Source organism: Cryptotermes secundus, unplaced genomic scaffold (genome assembly GCF_002891405.2).
Source record: "Cryptotermes secundus unplaced genomic scaffold, Csec_1.0 scaffold2113, whole genome shotgun sequence".
NCBI classification, from domain to species: domain Eukaryota; kingdom Metazoa; phylum Arthropoda; class Insecta; order Blattodea; family Kalotermitidae; genus Cryptotermes; species Cryptotermes secundus.
In genome coordinates this window covers 310,516-332,494 of record NW_019722980.1, presented here as the reverse complement: position 1 = coordinate 332,494, position 21,979 = coordinate 310,516, and the positions used below count along the sequence as shown (strand labels likewise).

At 34.5% G+C, this 21,979-nt stretch overlaps 1 protein-coding gene across 1 annotated transcript in view; it reads right to left on the bottom strand.

Annotated features, from left to right (window-relative positions):
* The window catches only part of LOC111861585 (protein SDA1 homolog), a 32,677-nt gene that overhangs the window by 10,137 nt on the left and 561 nt on the right, over positions 1–21,979 (bottom strand). Inside the window, exons 2-11 of the mRNA XM_023846268.2 lie at positions 20,390–20,494; positions 18,434–18,532; positions 17,175–17,357; positions 13,904–13,969; positions 13,499–13,591; positions 6,610–6,687; positions 4,782–4,880; positions 4,215–4,287; positions 2,694–2,855; positions 1,254–1,312 (exon numbers count right to left, since the gene is read on the bottom strand). Coding sequence (XP_023702036.1) covers positions 1,254–1,312; positions 2,694–2,855; positions 4,215–4,287; positions 4,782–4,880; positions 6,610–6,687; positions 13,499–13,591; positions 13,904–13,969; positions 17,175–17,357; positions 18,434–18,532; positions 20,390–20,494 — 1,017 coding nt within the window. The remainder of the gene's footprint in view (positions 1–1,253; positions 1,313–2,693; positions 2,856–4,214; positions 4,288–4,781; positions 4,881–6,609; positions 6,688–13,498; positions 13,592–13,903; positions 13,970–17,174; positions 17,358–18,433; positions 18,533–20,389; positions 20,495–21,979) is intronic.

The window sequence follows — 21,979 nt, the reverse complement described above, 5'->3', positions numbered from 1 at the left end:
GGTCACCAGCTGCCGCATGTGCGTAAGCCAGGCACGAAAAAAAACTTTCAGAGTTTTTTCTGATGACATAAACCGGATACGTGTATGACAATTAGTTTTCAAGATGTAAATTTGTTATTCTGGACATCTTTCACCTGGACACCCTGTATATAATGTGTTGATTGCCATATTGCAGTCTGTTCATAAGGGCTTTGTTTTACATTAGAAATGGTAAGTAGTCATTCAAAAGTGTTAAATATGGCAAAATATAAGTTACATAGCCGGTTCACAAGATGGTTATAAGTTACACAGAAAAGAATGGAAAATAGAATTTTCTCACAAAACTCATCTTTTCCTCAATATTATGCAGCCTATCCTCAATCTAATGTGTGACATTATACCTTCAAAACATTAGCATATTTATGCACTGCAACTTTTAGACATGAAATTTTGGTTAAAAAAGTGGTTAAATTACAGAAATAAGTACACTGTGTTATCTGAGTAGATGATGAGATGAAAATGGTTATACGTAACAAACTACAAAGGAAAGGGGAAGCAGCAGTCACAGCCTAGCACTCATCTAGGACATATACCCAGAGTATCCTGTCTCATGACTAATGTTAAACTGGGTACCTCCTGAACTCAAAACAAACACTCAACAACAGACATTTTAAAAAATGTTTGCTTAAAAATGAAAGTGTGCATCATATTTTAGGATTCTGTTCCTGTTATCTTCAGTTTTAGCTGGAAATGATAATAAAGTCCACAGTGCAGAGACCTTCTTGAAAACTCACCATTCATTCAGTTAGTTGAGGAATTCTGTGCTTTCCATACAACATAAGGTTCATCACCACATGACCAAGGTTCACTACTGTACCCCATCCTGAGCCATCTGAATCCAGCATACACCAATAAAGTTAGTTAATCATACTAACTAAATATCATGCAATATTGCATAATAACACTACTGGACTCATCACTGTAAACCAACCAAACAGGGAAACAAACTACCTGGTTTACCTCCATACTCATACTTCCATAGTGAATTGTGTGCCAGGACATAGGACAGAGTCAAGCTGTACCCTATATCCGTGCTGATCTATACTCTCAGCCATGCACTAATGGAGGCAGGGAAACAAATGGAAGACAGCCAAAAAGTCTACGCATTACTAACAACAAAGAAATAAACAACACTGATTACGACATCAAGGTCACTTCATTTTATTTAACTCAACCTTAGGATATGGATAGGTAAGACAAAACGTGACACTTACATCTGGTGGCACCAATTCATGAGATGCTTGAGCTGCAAACTGCAGAATTTTGGTTACCTCTGGAACATAACAAGAAATTCCACATTATGGAAGTTGGCCCACCATAAAGACAGAAATTTTAAGTAGGAATAAGAGCAATGAAGATAGAAAACATAACAACAACCCAAATTTCACTGAAATGTTAATTGTTCTTCTTAGTCTCATTACTGTTGTTGATGATTATAACTACAGGTATGGTCCACACCTGCCTGGCGAAGGCAAAGACAGGAATCCAATTAGTATGAGAGAATAACAAGTGAGTAGGATTATTTTCATTTTGTTCCTGATGATAATGTTTGATGGCAGTGGCAGCTGTGGTGGTGGTGGTGGTGGTGGTGGTGGTGGTTTGCAAGGGGGACTTACAGTTTAACATCAGTAAGGGCCTGGTACAGGGCACACAAAGTTCTAACTTTCTGAGACCTGATGGAAATGAATGCATCCAAAAGAAAAAAAAGCCTACATTGGATCCCACTGATCTTGAAACTGAGACATTCAACATGGAAGGCCAGCATCCTACCCCTGACCACAGGATGTCTAGCAATTAAGCCTTATTACATATATCTAGAAAAGAGTCTGATAATTTAATATTGGTTGAAAACTATTACTGTGGGCGTTCAAGAACAGGGGACTGAGGAGAATATTCGATCATAAAAGAGGAAGAAGCAGGAGGATGGAGAAAATTACATAGTGAGGAGCTTCAATATTTGTACTGTTCAGCAGGTATCATTATGATTACCAAATCAAGGAGGATGAGACTGGTGGGACGTGTAGCATGGCAAAAAAAAAATCACACAACATGCACATACACATGCACACACAAACCTGCAAGGAAGGGACTATTGAAAGACCTAAGCACAGAAGGGAGAATAAAAACAAAATGGTTCTTAAAGATACTGGGTGTAAGGACAAAGGCTGGAATGTTTTGGCTCAAGACAGGGTCCAGTAGCAGACTTGCCATTTGTAAACCTCAACCAACCATACAAATGTATCTATATTGCTGCAGTCTTCATAGCAAAGACTTAACCATTAAAACCCATGTTTGATGGCTTATGTTTTTCATTCCTGTTATTCAAACACAAATTCTGCACGAGTTCAATCATCATTTCACACATTAATGATTCCAATATTACTGATGTTGAATGGGGCACTGTGCTACAAGCTGGAATGTTGCAGGTTTGATTCCCAATGAGGTCACTGGATTTTTCAATTGACCTAACCCTTCCAGCTGCACTATGGCCCTGGCGTCAACTCAGCCTCTAACAGAAATGAATACAAAAGATCTTCCTGGGGGTAAAGGGTGGCTGTTATGTAAGGCTGACAACTGATATAGAATACTAACAAAGGGGGCATTTAGGTCAGCAATATACTCATACTACACACTTGCTACAGGTAACACCTCACCTCTCTGGTGTGGCTGCATAAACCTCTGGATATATGGGTAATAATTGAGTAGAAACAACTGATGCAGACCAATAAGTCTTGACACAACATCCAGTGTCATGATCTTCACCTCAAACCTCTCATTTGTCTTCTCCAGCTGCTGAAACAATTTCTCTGCCAAACCTGAAACAAATCCATTATGAAGATTGTTTTTAATGACTCCTACATAGCTTCTTGTGGCTCATATTCCCCACAATCATGAAGTCCGGATTAAGAGCCAGATGAGATGTTGAGAAGACATGCAGGAAAATCTGCACTAAACTCTACCAATCTTGAATCTTAGACCACTGGCACAGAAATATAGTGCGGCCAGGTCCCCATCATCATTATGTAAAAAGAGTGTTTCTCAGTAAAATACATAGTATGTATTTGGTATTAGTAACACTTCTGACAGATAAGCATTCCTTTTGTCTTGACTTTTAGCCTTCTGTCCTACAGAGCATAATGACAAGAAAATGTAACCTTGGTGTTTTATTTAGGCATGATGCATGTCTGCTGTCTAGATCATGTACAATGTGTTGCAAATGAAATGTGCATCAGTGATATGACAGGGTGATAGCAGGAATTTCAGTGAGATTTGAGGTTTTCACAGCAGTGAAGATATAAGCCATTCACAATAGATGGGGCAGGAAATTCTTCTGAAACATTAGTAACCACATACCAGAATGAATGAATGAATGAATGAATGAATGGTGTCATAACCTACAAGACCACAATATGAGCCAAATGTCTGACCAATACTTAGATGGTACAAACTTCAACAGGTATTGTTACTGTACAATTAATTTTCTCAAAATTTCTAAGCTTTATGCATAACTGAATATGCTAAAGTCAAAGACCGAAAATGACTGTTGCTGACACTGAACGACTATTGCCAATAATGACAATAAGCATGAGTTCTGAGGTCCTCACAGCAGTAAATATAAGATTAAAACTTTCTGCAGTGTAAGACTGCGTAATCTGGTAGACAGTACTCATGCTCTGCAGCAACCTGTTGCTTTCCTCTTCTTACACCCTAAAAATGGAGAGAGCAGGCTCCCTTAAATTATTGGTATCTACCCATCAGAAAACACAGCGTCATATTCCAAAAGACCACAATCTTAAATTGGCCGATATTAATGCAACTTCCTATGAAATTTGCTATTAGAAACTTCATTTACCTTCATACTCATTAAAATGAACAATACCAGAACAGTATTCATACACGACTAATTCTCGATAATGTTGCAACTGCTGAAGCTGCAGGGTGCTGAATAGGAGGATGAATCATGGATTGGAAGGTAAGCAAAAGAAGGCGGTTCTGGCCTATTCTTGGGGTACTATACCAGCAATTCAATACAGGGGTGAGGGAAACAGCCCGGAGAGCTGGCATTAAGCCAACCACTTGAACGTGAAAACTCCCTAATAAAAAGCAATAGTGCTACTCATTCAATGACTTATGAATTTGTTAACTTTAACTAGCATGACTAAAGCAAAGCATACCTTGAGGATCATGAACCAAATGTAGAGCTGAGAAATTGAATGGCGAAGGGGCACCCTTTTTCTTCTGGCTTTTCTGAAATCAGAAAACAGTAATTAATTATTAAATACAATTAAATATCATTTTCAATACTTAACCAACTTCAGAGTGAAATATAATTACATGACAGTGACTATTATTTCTGGGAATTAGTTACTACTAAAATTACATAATGAGGAGCTTCATAAGTTCTACTCCTCACCAATTATTACTAAATGAGAACATTATCTCACTATAAATCTTTTAACAAAATTGCTTCTGATTCTGTTTCATTAAATGTTTTCAATGTCTGTAAACTTTTTAAAATTATTCACATTTCCTTATTCATGTGCTTAAACAAATGTTTCAAATTGTAAGCTAACTGTAATTCAAATTAATCCACATTATAAAACACACTGTAATCAAAATGGGAATTTCTACCAACTTCTCAGTATGCATGACTTCAAATCATCCAGAGAATTTCATGTAAATTATGTAGTAAACTTAACAGAGAAGATTCAAAATATTTCTTCACAGTTCAGATAACTTACTTTAACCAGCTGCTTCACCTTCTTCAGTTGTTTTTCTCTTTTTCGAGTCTTCTTATTTACTCTGTTAGCCATCAGGACTTCTTTTGTTGATACTTCATTCTTCGAAAAAGAAAAAAAAGGAAATTTTTATCAGGAAACTGGAATAAAACTATGCTTTATAAGCTACTGTTGCTGTTCATCTTTCTCGTTGCAATGCTGGTGTTACAATATTTGTTTTCTCACAAAACCAATTACTTATTGAGTGTAGAAATTGGAAAGGGAGAGATTATGGTGATAGGTAAAAATTGTATAAAAACATTTTTGTACATGGAATTTACATACAGTGAAAGTGAATTTGACCTTGTGCTTAATTAAGCACCATGTCATGAGCATGTGCTGAGGCAGTGGATGTATAGCTCCACCATTCCACCTTAGCAACAAAGTCAAATAGAATCCATTTTGAAATGAGAACTGAATTACAAGTACATTCTTTAAATGAAAGGATACAGGATTATATGCATTCACAGGCAAAGGTTGATAGTAGAATACCCAAAACTGCACTGAATTACAAACCTAAGATAAGAAGATTAGGGTGCTCAGACACCATGAAGCACAGAAGAACAAGACTATTTAATGATCCACTTTTGTGAACAGTACATACATTCTCAAGGCATGGTCTTAATTAAATAGGCACAAGGGATAATTTACCACTACTTTTACATATTATGATTATTTTAAAACTGTCAAATTCAAATATTCACACTGTTTTCATGTTTGTATTTGTTAATATAGTACATAAAATTCTTCACACAAAATTTTATAGTCCACCTCTATACCAAATTTCATTTGTATGCTTTCAAACCAAATGCCAAACACAAATTTTTGTGGCCATAATATTGCTTTACATTCTGCATAAAAAAATACAAATACAAGATGCACATTTTTTGAAGATCTACCACCACACAAAATTACAGGATCTTATAACGTTACTCCCTCATCATAGCTATCATGGTATTATTGATGGTGAAATTAAAAACTGCAGAAGTGGGATGGCCTCAAATTCACACCAAGTATTATGGAAATTCCCAATTTATTAAGAAGTTACTAGGAGTGAACAGACACATAGGTATGATACCACAAGCTTGCCTATTCATAAAAAACCAGGAAACTAGATAGCAAAGTAAAGAAAACTGCTTTTTCACTAATTTAGCAACATGACTATGCAAAATTTTATTATCAGAAACTATCTTCTGGTAAATATTTATACTAGAGAAATTACACAATTTTCTTGCCTTATTTTTTTTTGCCATGAACAGACAACAGATACCTGGACTTCAGTTCCCATCATAATACTAAAAAAATATTAATTGATGAGTCCAGCTTGTCCAAAAATGTCTAAAAAACTGAACTGGCATCTGTTTTCTAAGACTATGTTCTAGCAAGAATTGTAAGATGACTGATTTTTATACTGTTGTACCTATCAATGTTATAATTGTTGAATATTTTATTGTCTAGACCAGGTTGCACATTGCAATGTCAGTTTGACTGTGACGAGTTCAATATCCAGTCCGGTATCCGGACAAAGGATCTGTGAAACCATGTAGCTATGTATGTATGTATGTATGTATGTAACTTTGAGTGATATCTTATGTAAAATTAGAGAATGTACATTAAACATCTTGGCAATTTTGTTTCATCTCTAATAAAGATACTTCAGGTAAACATGTTACAGTGCTGTATATATTCCTACAATTTTTATTCATGTGCTGAAAATTTCATGTATTAACATGTTAAATGACCCCTTAATATAAGGGCTGAAACTTATATACAGTACATAAAGAAATATTACATCTGAGTCACTGTCATCTGACTTTTTTTCATCTTCAGGATCAGATCCAAGGAAAAATTTTAGAGCTGCAACCATCACCTGGAAAACAAAATTGTACATATATTAATATGCTTATTTTACTTATGTGTGGGGTGCATGCAAGTGGGAAAGAATAACAGATCTGTCCATCACCTTCAGTATTTCTTATACACATACCATTTTTAATTCTTTATTCTGATAGCAATTTGAGTTATAAACCTTGAAAATACGCCCTCATATCTGCAAGTTTCTCAGATTGTGCTAAAATTAACAAAATTATCCAATTTAATATTATGTGCTTGCAACTCTTATACTACTAATGTAAAGCTACACATTTCTGAAGTTTTCTGGATTTATTTGTAATCAAATTTTGTGGCTTATTGTTCAGGATGTGCTGGCATGCTTTACTGAAAATTTGTCAAGTACATCCTAATATCCTTTCACCCCTCAAGGAATGCCAAATATTATATACTCATTTTATTTCTATGTACATTAGTCTTTCAGCTCCAAATTCTTGGTGTAAAATTGGTTTCAGCTTATTTTAATGTTATATGTGCTTTTCTCATGAAATTCCTGTGACAGATCCAAGTGAGAAGTATATTTCACAGTGACTACAATGGGAAAGAAATTTCCAGTCTGGGATGCAGACTGTAAGGATCAAATTAAGAAGGTAGAAATGTACTTCCCAGTAACATCAAAAGGGTTAACTTAATTTGAATGTTATACAACCTGCACAAACTGAAACATATTGTGACATNTCTGAAGTTTTCTGGATTTATTTGTAATCAAATTTTGTGGCTTATTGTTCAGGATGTGCTGGCATGCTTTACTGAAAATTTGTCAAGTACATCCTAATATCCTTTCACCCCTCAAGGAATGCCAAATATTATATACTCATTTTATTTCTATGTACATTAGTCTTTCAGCTCCAAATTCTTGGTGTAAAATTGGTTTCAGCTTATTTTAATGTTATATGTGCTTTTCTCATGAAATTCCTGTGACAGATCCAAGTGAGAAGTATATTTCACAGTGACTACAATGGGAAAGAAATTTCCAGTCTGGGATGCAGACTGTAAGGATCAAATTAAGAAGGTAGAAATGTACTTCCCAGTAACATCAAAAGGGTTAACTTAATTTGAATGTTATACAACCTGCACAAACTGAAACATATAAACAGTATGATATGCAAATACTGTATCTGAATCATTGTCATCATAGTTCTCATCTCCATAGTCCTATCCAAAGGAAGAAAGCAATCATCAACATTCAGGAGATAAAATACTTCTCCCCAGTCTTGGGCACTAGAAATTTTGTGAGGTCGCTAATAATACAAACATAATAGTGTTAGACATTCCATATAGATACGACCTAGGAAAGAATTCCATTGTGAATAAGGAAATTGAGACTTTTAATCTAAAATTAAGGAAGGTTACAAAACATTACAATCATGTGACAATAATAGAGCTTAGTTTAAATAGAGAGGCATTCATACAACATGGTCTACATCTAAATAGGTTAGGAAAGAGACTAACTGCTAAACAAATAGCAATGGAAATCTACGGATTATAGAGAGAAAAGTAGATAGTTCAATTAGTTTGGAATGGAAATCAGTGATAAAGGTGATCTTAGAGACAATAATTCCTGCATCTTCAGGTTTCGATAATTTGGTAGAGCAACAAAATCATTCTACTAATAGCAAAGAAATGTATTCTGTGCATGAGGATATACAGGTTCTGAGATACTCCACAAGATCAAAAAAGTTGCCTGTGACTAGGAATGGTGATTTTTTATGGGGGATTTAAGTCTGAATTCAGTTAACAAAAATTGTGATAGTAATCCTTCTAGTCGATTAAATAATATTCATGGTATTCTAAGAGAAGTTCATTATATTAATAAATCATATTCTATAAACAGTAAATTAGTCGGTAATAAGAGCGATGACTCACAGAATGTATTTAGGATTCTCCATCAAAATATTAGGGGTATGAATGGTAAAGCTGACGAGCTCATGATTCCTTTATATAATCACCTTCAAAATATAATTTGTTTGACCGAGCATCATTTGATCGATTATGAAACTGATGCTGTACATATTTCAAATTATCAACTGGGTGATAAATTTTGCAGAAAAAATTTGAAAAATGGTGGTGTATGTATATATATATACAAGAAGAACTAAAATTTTCTACCATAAATTTACAAAAATACTATAAGGAACAAGATTTGGAAATTGCGGCTATTCAAATAAAAATAAATAAGGATAAGATAATTATATTCAGCATATACAGAGCTCCATCGGGTAATTTTGATTATTTTCTTAATAAACTAGACGTTATACTTAATTCCTTCTACAGACATAATTTGATATTTTTAATAAGTGGTGATATTAATATTAATTATATGGAAACTAGTAGCAAGAAAACCCAATTAGATGACATGTTAAACACCTATAACCTACTAGATACTGTATGCTTTCCTACAAGAATTGTTAATAACTACGCTACCTTAATTGACAATATATTTATTGATAATAGAAGAAGTTATACCATAAATTCATTTATAAATGGATCGTTGGATCACGATGCCCAGCTTATAATACTTAATAATGTCCCTGTACTAAACATAAACCTGATACTATGTATACTAGAAATATTAATAACAAAACTATAGCGGAATTTCAATATCTGTTAAGCTTGGAACTTTGGGATGATATATTCAGTAATAATAATGTTAATGTTATGTTTAATAATTTTCACAATACATATTTAAGATGTCTTTATGCTTCATTCCCAAAAAAGCGAATTAGACACAACAACAAAAACCATAATAAATGGATCACTAATGGGATAAGAATCTCATGTAACAAAAAGAGAGAACTTTATTTATTAAGTAGTTATAGTAATGATCTACATTTTAAATTATATTTTAAACAGTACAGTAAAATACTCAAAAGTAATTTTAGCAGCAAAAAACTACACTATAACAAAATCACTGCTAATTCTAACAATAAAATAAGAAGTACTTGGAAAATAATAAATGAAGTAAAAGGAAAAATAAAGCGAGACATAGGTATTCATTCCATTGTGAAAGACAATAAAGTAATAAAAGAATCAGAATAAAACTGCTGATGCTTTTAACAATTATTTTTTATCTATAGCTGATTCTGTTATATCAGATGTTAATAGACATACAAGTACATGTATAAATAATCCAACTACGTACTTATTTGGCAGATGTTTTTAATAGAACTTTCACAAAAATGAGCTGGCAATATGCCTCTGCCTCACAGAATTTTGTTGGATAAACTGGAATTCTATGGAATAGAAGGTATATTTAAAACGCTAATTAAATCTTATCTAACTGGTAGATATCAGAGAGTGGTTTTGGGTCATATAATTGATAGGAACAATACATCTAAGTGGGAAATAGTTAAATGTGGAGTTCCACGTGGCTCGATTCTCGGCCCCCTGCTTTTTTTATTTTATATAAATGATTTACCTAAAATAATAAATAAGGATAATAACATGGTTCTATAAGCTGATGACACCAGTATTATAATTACTGATACTAATAATGTAAACTTAGAAAGAAATCTTACCCAAACTTCTGAAGATATAAACACTTGGTTTAATGTTAATTTACTTACCTTAAATTTCAATAAAACTCAATATTTAGAGTTTCAGTCCATGAATTGCAACACATTGACACAAATTAATTATGATCAGGAAAGTATCTCCAGTGTAACAGAAACTAAGTTCCTTGGTTTGATTACTGATGATGTATTATCTTGGAAACAGCATATTGACCTAGTGATCAGTAGATTATTCTCTGTGTGCTATGCATTGTGAAATATAAAACATATTGTATCATTTGCAATGTTAAGGCCAATCTACTTTGCTTATGTACGCTCCATCATGAGTTATGGCATAATATTTTGGGGTGGCTCCTCACATGCTAGGAAAGTGTTCATCTTGCAAAAGAAAATTATTAGAATCATAATGAACACTAAACCTAGAGAGTCTTGCAGGGATATTTTCAAGAAATTGGAAATTATGATGTCATATTCTCAGTATATATACTCACTACTTTTATATATAATTAATAATAAACATTTATTTAACTTTAATAACGAGATTCATGAATATACAAGTACATCCCAAGGTAATTTACATGTACCTAGTGTGAATACTTCAAAATTTAATAAAGTAGCCTATATAACAGGTATTAAAGTGTTCAATCATCTTCCACGATCAATACAGATTTTGATCAATGATGAGAAAAGCTTTAAATTTACATTAAAGAGGTTTTTATGTCATCATTCTTTTTACCCTATAAACAAATACTTTCAATATAAAGAAGACAAAGGTTTTTAATCCAGATATTCTCTTGAATAGTTTGTTAGGTTGATTTTACACATGATGTATTACCCACTTATTAGTCGCTTGGCATTTAAAGGTATAAATTTTATGGTAGTATGGTATTGTAATACACCATCTGTTTTAAATAACATATGACTGTATACAATTAAGATGGTCATGAATGGTTTACTCACAGCTCATTTCCTTTTATCCTGTACAGTAATATGTTAACAAATAGCTTTTAAATTTTAAGGTTCTTGCTATGAAATGACTGACTGTATATACTGAATTTTTATTGTATATTCTAATTTTTAAATCCTGATCAAATGTACTATATTTGGACTGTTGAATTAAGTATTTGTAGTTATGTGATCGAAATAATTGCATCAAACTTCTATATTATGAATAGGTCTTTTGTATTGATTTATGGTGTGAAAATGATAATCATATATCTGCACAAATTTGATCATATTTGAATATTTTATGCACAAATCTTGTATTGTGACTGTATTGCATGTTGATGGGTTCATTGTTTTTATGTATGTGTTTATGTATTTTGACATGTTCTATATCCTATGGCATTCATTCATCAGTAATCTGTCAAGACGACAGGTCCACAGTCTCTTCCAAAACACTTCCTCCACTTGATGCGATCTAGAGCTTTCTCCTTCAAATGAAAATATCTTCTGTCCCCAAGGTCATCCAGCATCTTCTTACGTCTTCTTCCTTGTCTTCTTGTCACTTCTATCCGCCCCTCCATCTTTCCTTCAATAACTTCTTTTAGAAGGCAGTTACCGCGTAAGATATGACCAATCCAATTAGCCTTCCGTTTTCTTATTTCATGTAGGATATTCCTCTGCTCACTGACTCTAAATAACACTTCTTCATTTCTCACATAATCGGTCCAACTGATCTTCTCCATCCTTCTCCAACAACACATTTCGAAGCTTTCCAGGTGTTTCTGATCTACTGCCCTAAGTGTCCAAGTTTCAGCCCCATACAAAGCAATGCTCCAAATGTAGCATTTCACTAGTTTCTTTCTCTAATTTAAGTCCATGGCATGTGTGACCTGAAAAGGATCTATGGAATTTAAAATAAAGTGAAAGTGAAAGTAGTTCTTCATTTTTCTGAACTATAGTGAAACTCTCATTTAAGATTTCTTCTGGGGACTGCAGATTTCAATAAAATGTACTTACAGAGATATTGGGTTTTCGGTCTTTATCCAATAACTAAGAAAAACATGACGTTTCGGAAACTGGATCTGTTTCCGTCCTCAGGTGAGGGGAAAACACCTATTCTATTGGGTGATTGAGGCTAGCTATTTCTAAGGGATCCAACAGAATAGGTGTTTTTCCTTCATCTGAGGACGGAAACAGACCCAGTTTCCGAAACGTCGTGTTTTTCTTAGTTATCTTAAAAAAACCAGGACGATGGATAAAGTCCGAAAACCCAATATCTCTGTGTGTTATACACCATCGTCAGAATCTTATAGTAATAAAATGTACTTAACTGAAGGAAATCTGAAATGGATGATATACAGCACTTAAATTATTGACTTGGGGTCAGTGAAACTGAATGTTAAATGAGAAAAACCTTAGACTGAGGAACATGAAATAGGGTTTACACTGCACTTCATCATATGTACTTTGCTCTTTATAATTTACTATTTTTTGGTTGAATGGGTTTAAATAACCCCAGTGATTTCCATATTACCTTCAATGGACTGTTATCACTAGAGGAATTTTCGTTCTTCGTCATTTAGTTGCTTCCATGCGTTATTTTATTTACAATTCAATGCCAAAGTGTCAAGTGTTACAGCTCATGAAGGAATTAGTACAAGTACAATCTACAGAAGTTCTGTTAAACTACATAAACAAGCTCCCAAATATTGCATATCAAAAACTTTATAAAAGAACATGTATTTTATGCTTGTTTTATGGCTTGTACTTGTTTAGAATGGCTGAAAAGAGCACATAAAATGTGAAAGAGTAAGCACTTACAACAGAAACATCCAAATAACCAAACAGCTAACAATTTTTTTATTCCTGCTCCCAATCCCATCCTTCCTTACCCAAAAATTTAAATTAAATTTGATTAAGATTATACATTGGAGTTGATGGTCATTTCAGTCCAACCATATATTCAGTGAACTGGCAGACATCTTCCCTGTCTTCATGTTACTGAAATTAATTTACATCCTCCATTGTTGAGAGATTAATATTTTTGAGGTGTCCTCATAAAAATAAGTATCTTTGTTCATTAACTGTCACACGTATCATTCATAAGATATAGTGAATAATGAAAGGGTAGTGGACAGATAATCATCTTCATGCTTTCAGAAAGGATGTGTAGTTTATGATTAGTGTCTGTTATTTCCTTTTAATTACTTCTGTCAGTGGCATGTGAATGCATCATCATTGCTCAAAAATAGATAACTGTACCTTCCTTAATATCCTAAATTGTTTTGTTAAGAGATATCAGTTTCATTTCACAAAACAAATATTCTTACTTACCTTCGTAAATTTTGAAAAACAAGCAGTGGCAATAACATTCACAGTTTTAGCATCGTTCCAAACATTCTTTTTGTAGAGCTCAATCATTATGGCCTGGAAAACATAAAAAGAAAATAATCACTAGAGCAACTTAAACTAGATCTCATTGGACATTTCTATTCCCCTAGTGGCTAATGGAAATATCATTATATTTCAATCACGATTAAGAGGCTAAAATTAATATTTTATTATTGCAAATTAATCATTACACATTCATTATAAATTCTATTGAAAAAATTAATAAATGCATTTGCAAATATTACATATATAAACAGACCTAACATTAAAATTCAATGCTTAAATTTTCTTAAAAACAACAATGATATTTTTTCATCACATACAAGACTCAGTGAACAGTATACATACAAGCGACATCTTTGCTGCCTTGGAGTTGCTGTCCTTCAGCATACTGAACATGAAATTCTGCAATGTCTAGAAAGAAGAACAATTCACATTATCATCTAGTATAACAAGTTTAAAAAGTATCATCAGTAAAGTATGTAGATGTATTAACACATTTACACAATAGCCATGAAGGGGTACATCCACAGCCTTCTGAACAACAATGGACAGTCCACTGGATTGCAAGTGAAACATTATTCTGACTGGTTTAGTGAACCTGAACTGAATCTTTAAGCAGTAAAAGTTCATTCATCCACATAATGTGCCTTCCCCCCACACCAAAACCAAAATTTTAAGTGAGAATGCATATCTGTATGCGTGGTCAGACAATAAAGTTCGTGAACTCATCGCAGTAATAGTGCTACATGCCACACTGCTGAATATCACTGTTCTGCTTCAAAGTACTCCCCTTGGGAAGCTATGCATCAATGCCAGCGCCTAGTCCACCCCTGAAAACAATTTTGGAACTGGTTTTGTGAAATGGCCTTCAGAGCTGCTGTCGTATTACTCATAATGTCATCAATGTCATCAAAATTCCTCCCTTTCAATATATCCTTTAGCTTCGGGAACAGAAAAAACTCATTGGGGGATAGATTTGGTGAAAAGGGAGGGTGTTCCAGCAAAGTTATTTGTTTACTAGCTAAAAACTCCCTCACAGACAGTGTTGTGTGAGCAGGAGGATTGTTGTGATGCAAGATCCATGAGTTATTGGCAAAAAGTTGGGGTCATTTCCGCCTAACATTTTCATGCAGCCTTTTCAGTACTTCCAAATTGTAGACTTGATAGACTGTTTGTCCAGTTGATAGAAACTCATAATGAACAATCCCTCTAATATAAAAAAAATTAGCAACATTGTTTTGACTCTTGATTTGGACTGACGGAACTTTTTGGCTGTGGAAAATTGGAAATCTTCCATTGTGCAATTTGCTGCTTCATTTCAAGGCCGTATTGGTAAACCCATGTTTCATCATCTGTGATGACATGGCCAAAAATGTCATCTTACCTCTCCAAAAGATCTGGGCAAATTTCAACTCTTCTTTGCTATTGTTCTTCAGTGATCTCCTTTGGGACCATTTTTGCACACATCTTCCTCATGTCAAGGTCTTCAGTTAAGATTTTCCTAACTGTTTCTCTGTTGATGTTTGCTTGCTCTGTCATGCTCCTGACAGTCAGGTGACGATTTTCAGGCATAAGTTGGCTAACTTTTTCAATGTTTTCTTCAGTTCTGCTTCATGCTGGCCGTTTTGATCTCTCTGTCAGTGACACTTTCTCTTCCCTTAGAAAAACGTGTCACCCACTTGTAAACTGCTGTTTTCTTCATAGCATTATCCCTGAAAAGTTGCACTAACATCTCTCTGATTTCGCTTCCACTCTTGCCAAGTTTAACAAGAAATTTATTGTTCTCCCCCCCCTCCGACACATTTCCTATACTGGCACTGGCTCTGGCCTGCTACCTGCTCACCATCCCTACAGACCCTTTCCCTCCCTTCTCCTCTCTATTGATTTCCCATGTGGCCCACTCTCCCTCCATTCCTATCTTTATATAGCTGCTGGGTGCTTTCGACTGGTGGCTCAATCTGCAGCCACTTGCTCATGATGGTTCCTTGCTTGCAGATTTATCTACCCTGAAGATGGAGGCGATATGTTCCTCCGAAACATCAGTTCACACAAGATCAACACGGCGCCACATCACAGAAGACTGAATTCTTCAATTTAATGTTCATTCGTTGCTCTAATTCAAGGTCCGACATTCTCACAATGGCATACCAAAACACACTCAGACAACAATAGATGCCACTCACAAAAGAGACTGGCACAGATCAACAATAACACAGCTGTGAAACGCTGATATGCCAATGTCAAGGAACCATACTGAGCTTTCTGTCCATTGCTGTCACAAGTAAACTGCGGTGAGTTCGTGAACTTTATTGTCATACCTCAGATGGATACTCCCTGTGAAAGTTACATGTATGTATACAGGAAATTAATGTACTTGAAATTCAAGTTTTGAAACACAATGTTCATACTGAACAAACTGCAGAAAGCACTTCCTACTGGTCATGATGAATAGGTATGTATTCTTTGGAAAAATCAGGCCAAAAATGTACTTCCAAGTGGATAAAAAGATATTTTCCCTGAAAATATAAACTGAATTCAAGTTGATTAAAACTGTAAACTAAATCAACCTCTGAACTGCAACATTCTGATATTATATCCCTGCAATGAACCAGTATTTACTACGCAACGGCTGTCCTCTTCAGTCATCATGTCAGAATATTATCCTCCCACCTATGCCTAGGTCTTCTGGGTGGTCTTTTTCTTTCCAGTTTTCCTACCAATATTCTGTACATATTTCTCTACTCTCCCATGCATAGTGCATGCTCTGCACATCCCATCCTTAGTAACTGAGACCATCCTAATAATATTTGGTGAGGGAAAAAAACTACAAAGCTCTTTCACTATGCACTTTTCTCCAGCCTCCTGTTATACTTCCTCACTCTTTGGTTCAGACATTCTCCTTAGCAACTTGTTCTCAAATAACCTCAATGCCTGTCCTTCCCTTAATGTAAGAGATCAACTTTCACACCCACAAAAAACAACAGGAAGAATTACAGTTTTGTTTGTTTTAATAATATTTGTTTTTAGGTAGTAGATGGGAAGGCAAAAAGATTCTGAAATGAATGGTAACAAGCATCTCCCCCCCCAGATTTCATCTGCTCCTAATTTCTTCTTGTATTACATTTTGATTTGTTAGTATTGATCATAAATAATCAAACACTGCCACATTTTCAAAAGAGCTATCAGTTGTCTTATACGAGTACTATGGTTTTGTCCAGTATTTTTGTGACAAGACATGATCACATGGTCAGGTTTCATTATATTCACTTCTAGTCTAATTCCCATACTAATTCTACTCTGACATCATTAGGGGAGTTAAACATCAGTAACACAAACTGAAGCCAATTACATTATCGGGACCATATGCATGATGTTCTATGTATCATACTTCCATATGATTTCCCAGCCAAAATTTTATAAATATATCTCATTTCTCTCATTTGGGTAGCTCAGCTTGGTCTTTTTCACTTAATTTTCTTGATATGATATGTATTATTTTCTATTCCTCAATTTGTTCATCTCTCCTAAGTTTCCATATTAATTTCAGTGACATACTGAATCATTTGTCTGTCTTCATTTGACTTTCTATTTGTTCAAATTAATGATACAGTATTACCATGTTCAGACGGGCATTCTTGTGCTTGGCATTCATGTTTTTAATATCGGTGATGATATGTGTTTCCAAGAACTTGCGTAATGCCTTGTCCTGGCATCGAAGTAAATGAAAGAAGAGTGACAACAAGTCTGTTGGTGTCAACAGATTTTTGTTACGCAGCAGTATCAAGGCTCGACAGAGAGTCTGCAACAGAGGGGAAAAGGGGAACATTACTGTTTTGGATGTGAAGCTTCATGAATAATTCAAGATCTAAAACAAAAAATTCTTATTACAAACTCCATGAAGTAGGACACACTAGGAAAATCAACAATCTCCACATCAAACAATCAAGATCACAGGATTCACTATCGACTTAACTTTCTCATAAGAGTTCCTCATTTACAAAATTGTTCTGTGAGCTGGTAAATTTCACATCAAGAGTAATATCCAGCTATATAAAAACCCTGTTTTAATTCTTAGCTCCCTCACTGAACTTGAACTTCTCCCCTGTTCTCTCTTTCATGTTACCATATTTTCATGTGGTAACTTCAAAAATACCACAAGAATATACATTTGAAACATCTGAATGTTTTAAACTGGTGTAGCATGCTTCAAGTTATTTCATATTTTCTCACTTACTCTAGTCATTAAGCTGATCCTTTCACAAAATTAAAGCATGTACAAGTCTGGATTATGTATATCCCAGCAACCTGTTGTTGCAGCCTTTAGAATATTACATTTACTTAAGTTTTTAAGTATTTTTTGCTGTAATTTTCAGTGTTGTGCAGTGAAAATCTCATCTTTATATGATGATCTTAACTGTACACAACTTTAAAAAGAAAACTGTAGTTCATTAAAACCATGCTTCATTATAGCCAAAAATTCTGATTTTTGGAAACCCTAGCATATCTATGAAAGCGAATCACATGGTGCAAGTTTCATTATCCTGGCATTACTACTTTTGCAGCTGAATCAATGAAACTGCAGGTAAGATGAGAAGGAAGGAAAAAGGGAAGACAAAGAGAAGGAAGGAGAAAAAGAAATTAGGGGACAAGAAACAGTGAAACCAAAGGGGAAAAAGACAGGGACAGAAAAGTGAAAGGAAGAAAAAAGAGAGAGAGTGTGTGTATGTGTGCATGCGCATGTGTGCAAATTCCCATTTCAGAGACATGGAAAATAATGAACTATCAGTTTATGCAGTTACAACATCTAATAATTTTAAGTTTCAATGCGTGGAGTAAGCACATCAAATGACTGAAACAAAACATGAGAGAACTTACCATACGCATTGCACTGTCCAATATGGAGAAATGGGTTTGTAAGATATCAACCAACTCCTGAGGATAGTTTGACAAAACATCTGGGTAGCAATGAGATACCTGAAAACAAGCATTATATGGGGGCCCATACACGTACAAGTATGACTCGCGAGTCCGACTCGGCTCGGGTTTCCATGAGCTAAATTCGTTCATGTGTGGCTCGCCACACTCATATGTGTGTGGTGAAATTAATTAGACCCGGGCTCCTCACTGAGCCAGACTCGCAAGCCAGACTCATATGTGTATGGGTCACCTAACACTTCTGGATCATGAATGCACGACATGTTTTATATAACTTAGGAAGACAGCATAGCAAATGCAAGAGTGAGGATAAATTGGTTTAATTAATTTTGTTTGGGCTTGTTTACAGACATAAGGATCTCTCTAAGCAATTAAATTGCATTATGGAACCAATGGTTCATTAGCACAATCTAAAACTCTTATTTTAAATCTGTTCATGATCCTAATACACTTGAATGGTGTTAACGGGATTATTGATCTACTTCATGTGATATCAGTTGTTAAGGTTAGATATGGCAGGTTCAAAACAATTTTAAACTACTAATCATATCGCTGTACAACTGTTCATCTTATTCATTTTCCTAGAGTAGTGGGGGGGGGATCAAACAAGGTGAAAGGCATTTTGCTATATTAAAACCGTCTTGTATTACAAGAATAAATCTTATATTTGGAATATACTGTGCTCCTGGTGAATGTTAACAATTTCTATGACAATTATATGCAGAATTACAAGCTATCACTGTTACTTTTTTCCATTTTCAGCACTACCACTCTTGATATTATTTTAAAATCTCTGCAGGGATGTAATGATAATAAATTAATGCACATTATAATAATACTTACAATCTCATACACCAAAGTATTAACTGAGTGGTGTACTGACAAAAAGTACTTCTGGAAATTAAATTAGGGGTCGTCTTTACCATGCATTATGCCAGTTAGTTATTTTTTTAATTGCAGAACTGAAACTCAAAGGGTAGTTTTGTCACTCTGGTTTATATATTGTACAGTCTGAGTTCAAGGAAAAGTGTAAAACTACAATCTGAACAGAAAACTCAATTTCACATTCTCTCTGTTTACGCATTCTGTCATAAATACTCCTCTCAAACTTCTGTCTATGAATCACACTTCCTAACTCCATGGAGAAGAATTCTTATTGATAACTCAATAGTCACTTAGCTGTTCTGGACATTATCTGATACTTTTGCAACATGAAGATTCAGTACCAGATTTAAAAGAGCCTACCACTGCAGCATGTCCTGAGTTAGATGAATCCAGTCTACAGTCATGTACAGTCCTACACCTTATTTCCATATGATCCATCTTAGGACTATCCTCCTATATATGCACATGTATCTGAAGTGGACTCATCCCCTCACATTTTCAAACTAGGATTTTGCTTGTATATTTCATTTTCCCCATGTATTCTGCATGTCCTCATCACTTTACTCTCTTTGATTTACAAAGTTTAACAATACTTCGTGAAGAAAACAAACTATGAAGCTCCCAATTAAGTAATTTTCTCCATCCTTCCATTACATCCTCATTCTAGGTCCACAATTCTCCTCAGCACCCTTTTTCCTAGCAGATTATTTTAAATTGTGACATATTTTCCTATTTCTTCTATTCAATTTTTTTGCCTCTGTATATGTTATTCTTCTATGATTAGAGACCATATTTCACATGCATGTAAAATAAAAGGTAACATTATATTATGTTTCACAGCAAACTTCCAATACCATGATGGAACTGCTCTCTGAGTTTCAGTTCCATACCTGAAAGCCAAACTTGTTGGTACAAACAGAGCCCCCTGGTTTCATCTCCAGAAATATTTGGGTAAATAATCCTCCTATATTTTGAATATGCAAGGCATTGACTGAATACAAGAATTCTTACCTGAGCTATGAACATGACCAAATCATCAAGGCTTTTGTTGAACTCACTAGGATGGAGGCGAAATACATCCAGCATGCATTGGTAATGACGGTACTGCAATAAGAACTATCCAACAAGAACAAATTAAATTCAATATTAACCTTCCATATGCTGACCTATTTGGGAATACAGGATCTTTGATACTACAGTTACAATGATAACATTAATAATACCTTCAGGCCATAATTCATTCAATTCAATTCAATTCAATTCAATTCAATTTTATTTCATCCATGGATCATTATACATGATATGGGACAAGTCAAAGATTAATATTAATACTAATACTAAATAATAATAAGTATATAATAATACAGAAATAATATGACAATATAATAATACATGATAATAATAATAATATAGCAATACAGATATAATAATATGACAATATAATATTGATTGATTGATTGATCCACCTCGTCACTGCAGATCACTGTACATGATACATGACAAGTCAAGCCAATTCTGAACATTAACAATCCGATACATAAGCAGATTAAAATTACAATAGTTACAATTCCACTGCTGATTACAATCTAGAACCGGCTAGATACTCCCACTTGTGGAGTGTTATTGCTGATGGCCTATTTTGGATCTAAGTAGATCAGAAGTTATGTCCCAGCATATATATAGTGTATAGTTGAAACCCAATTATACTTTTAAGAGTTCTATCTTCAGGAATATAATACTGTGTCAGCTGTTGAAAGTCAACTGATGTTCCAGAGGAACATGCCGCCTCCACCTTTAGGGTCAGAGAATTAGCCAAGCAGGAAACCAGCATAAAGCTGGCAGCAAGCAGCAACATGTTCCTCTTTCACCAGCAAGAAACCTGAGAAATTTGTATAAAGTGATGTTATAATTCATAAATATCATGATGTATCTTGTATAAGACTGATGTTCAGACTATGGTAGTGTAAAGCATGAATACCATAAATTTTGTTTTTCGTGATGTTATGAATTCTTTAACACCATGATGCATCTTGTATATAAAAGGATAAAATTCATTGAAAGCTGGCACTCATTAACAAGAAAATTCAGACATGGCAGTGCATTAAAAAAGGGTAAATCTGCCCATAACACTATTTCTATGTATTAATGTTAAGTGTGGACATGCATGATTAGACTTGATAAAGTTACGAGTTTACTTAAGAAAGTTGTGTACACCTTTAAAATACAGTGACAAATTACCTAGAGTTGGATGAAGTTCTTTGTTTGTGCTAGTAACTGTAAATACACGCCAAATTCTCTCGACAGAATTCATAGGGTTTAATACAGGGTAAAAACAAAACTCTTGTAAAGGTGTTCAACTGTCCACAAAGCAGAGAGTAGAAAGGTAGACTTTTGGAGTGTGATACTGCGGATTTGTGCCAACCTAGTCAATGGAGGCAGTTCTTAGTTCATCTAAAATGCTGGTACCTATACGGTAAATTATGCAGTGTAGCATCCCACAAGACTATGCTGTTAATGGGACTGAATTCTTGGGCTCCAAATAAGGTGGGGAATTTCTTGACTACCTCAGCGATCATCAGTTATTGCCCCAAGAAGTCAATT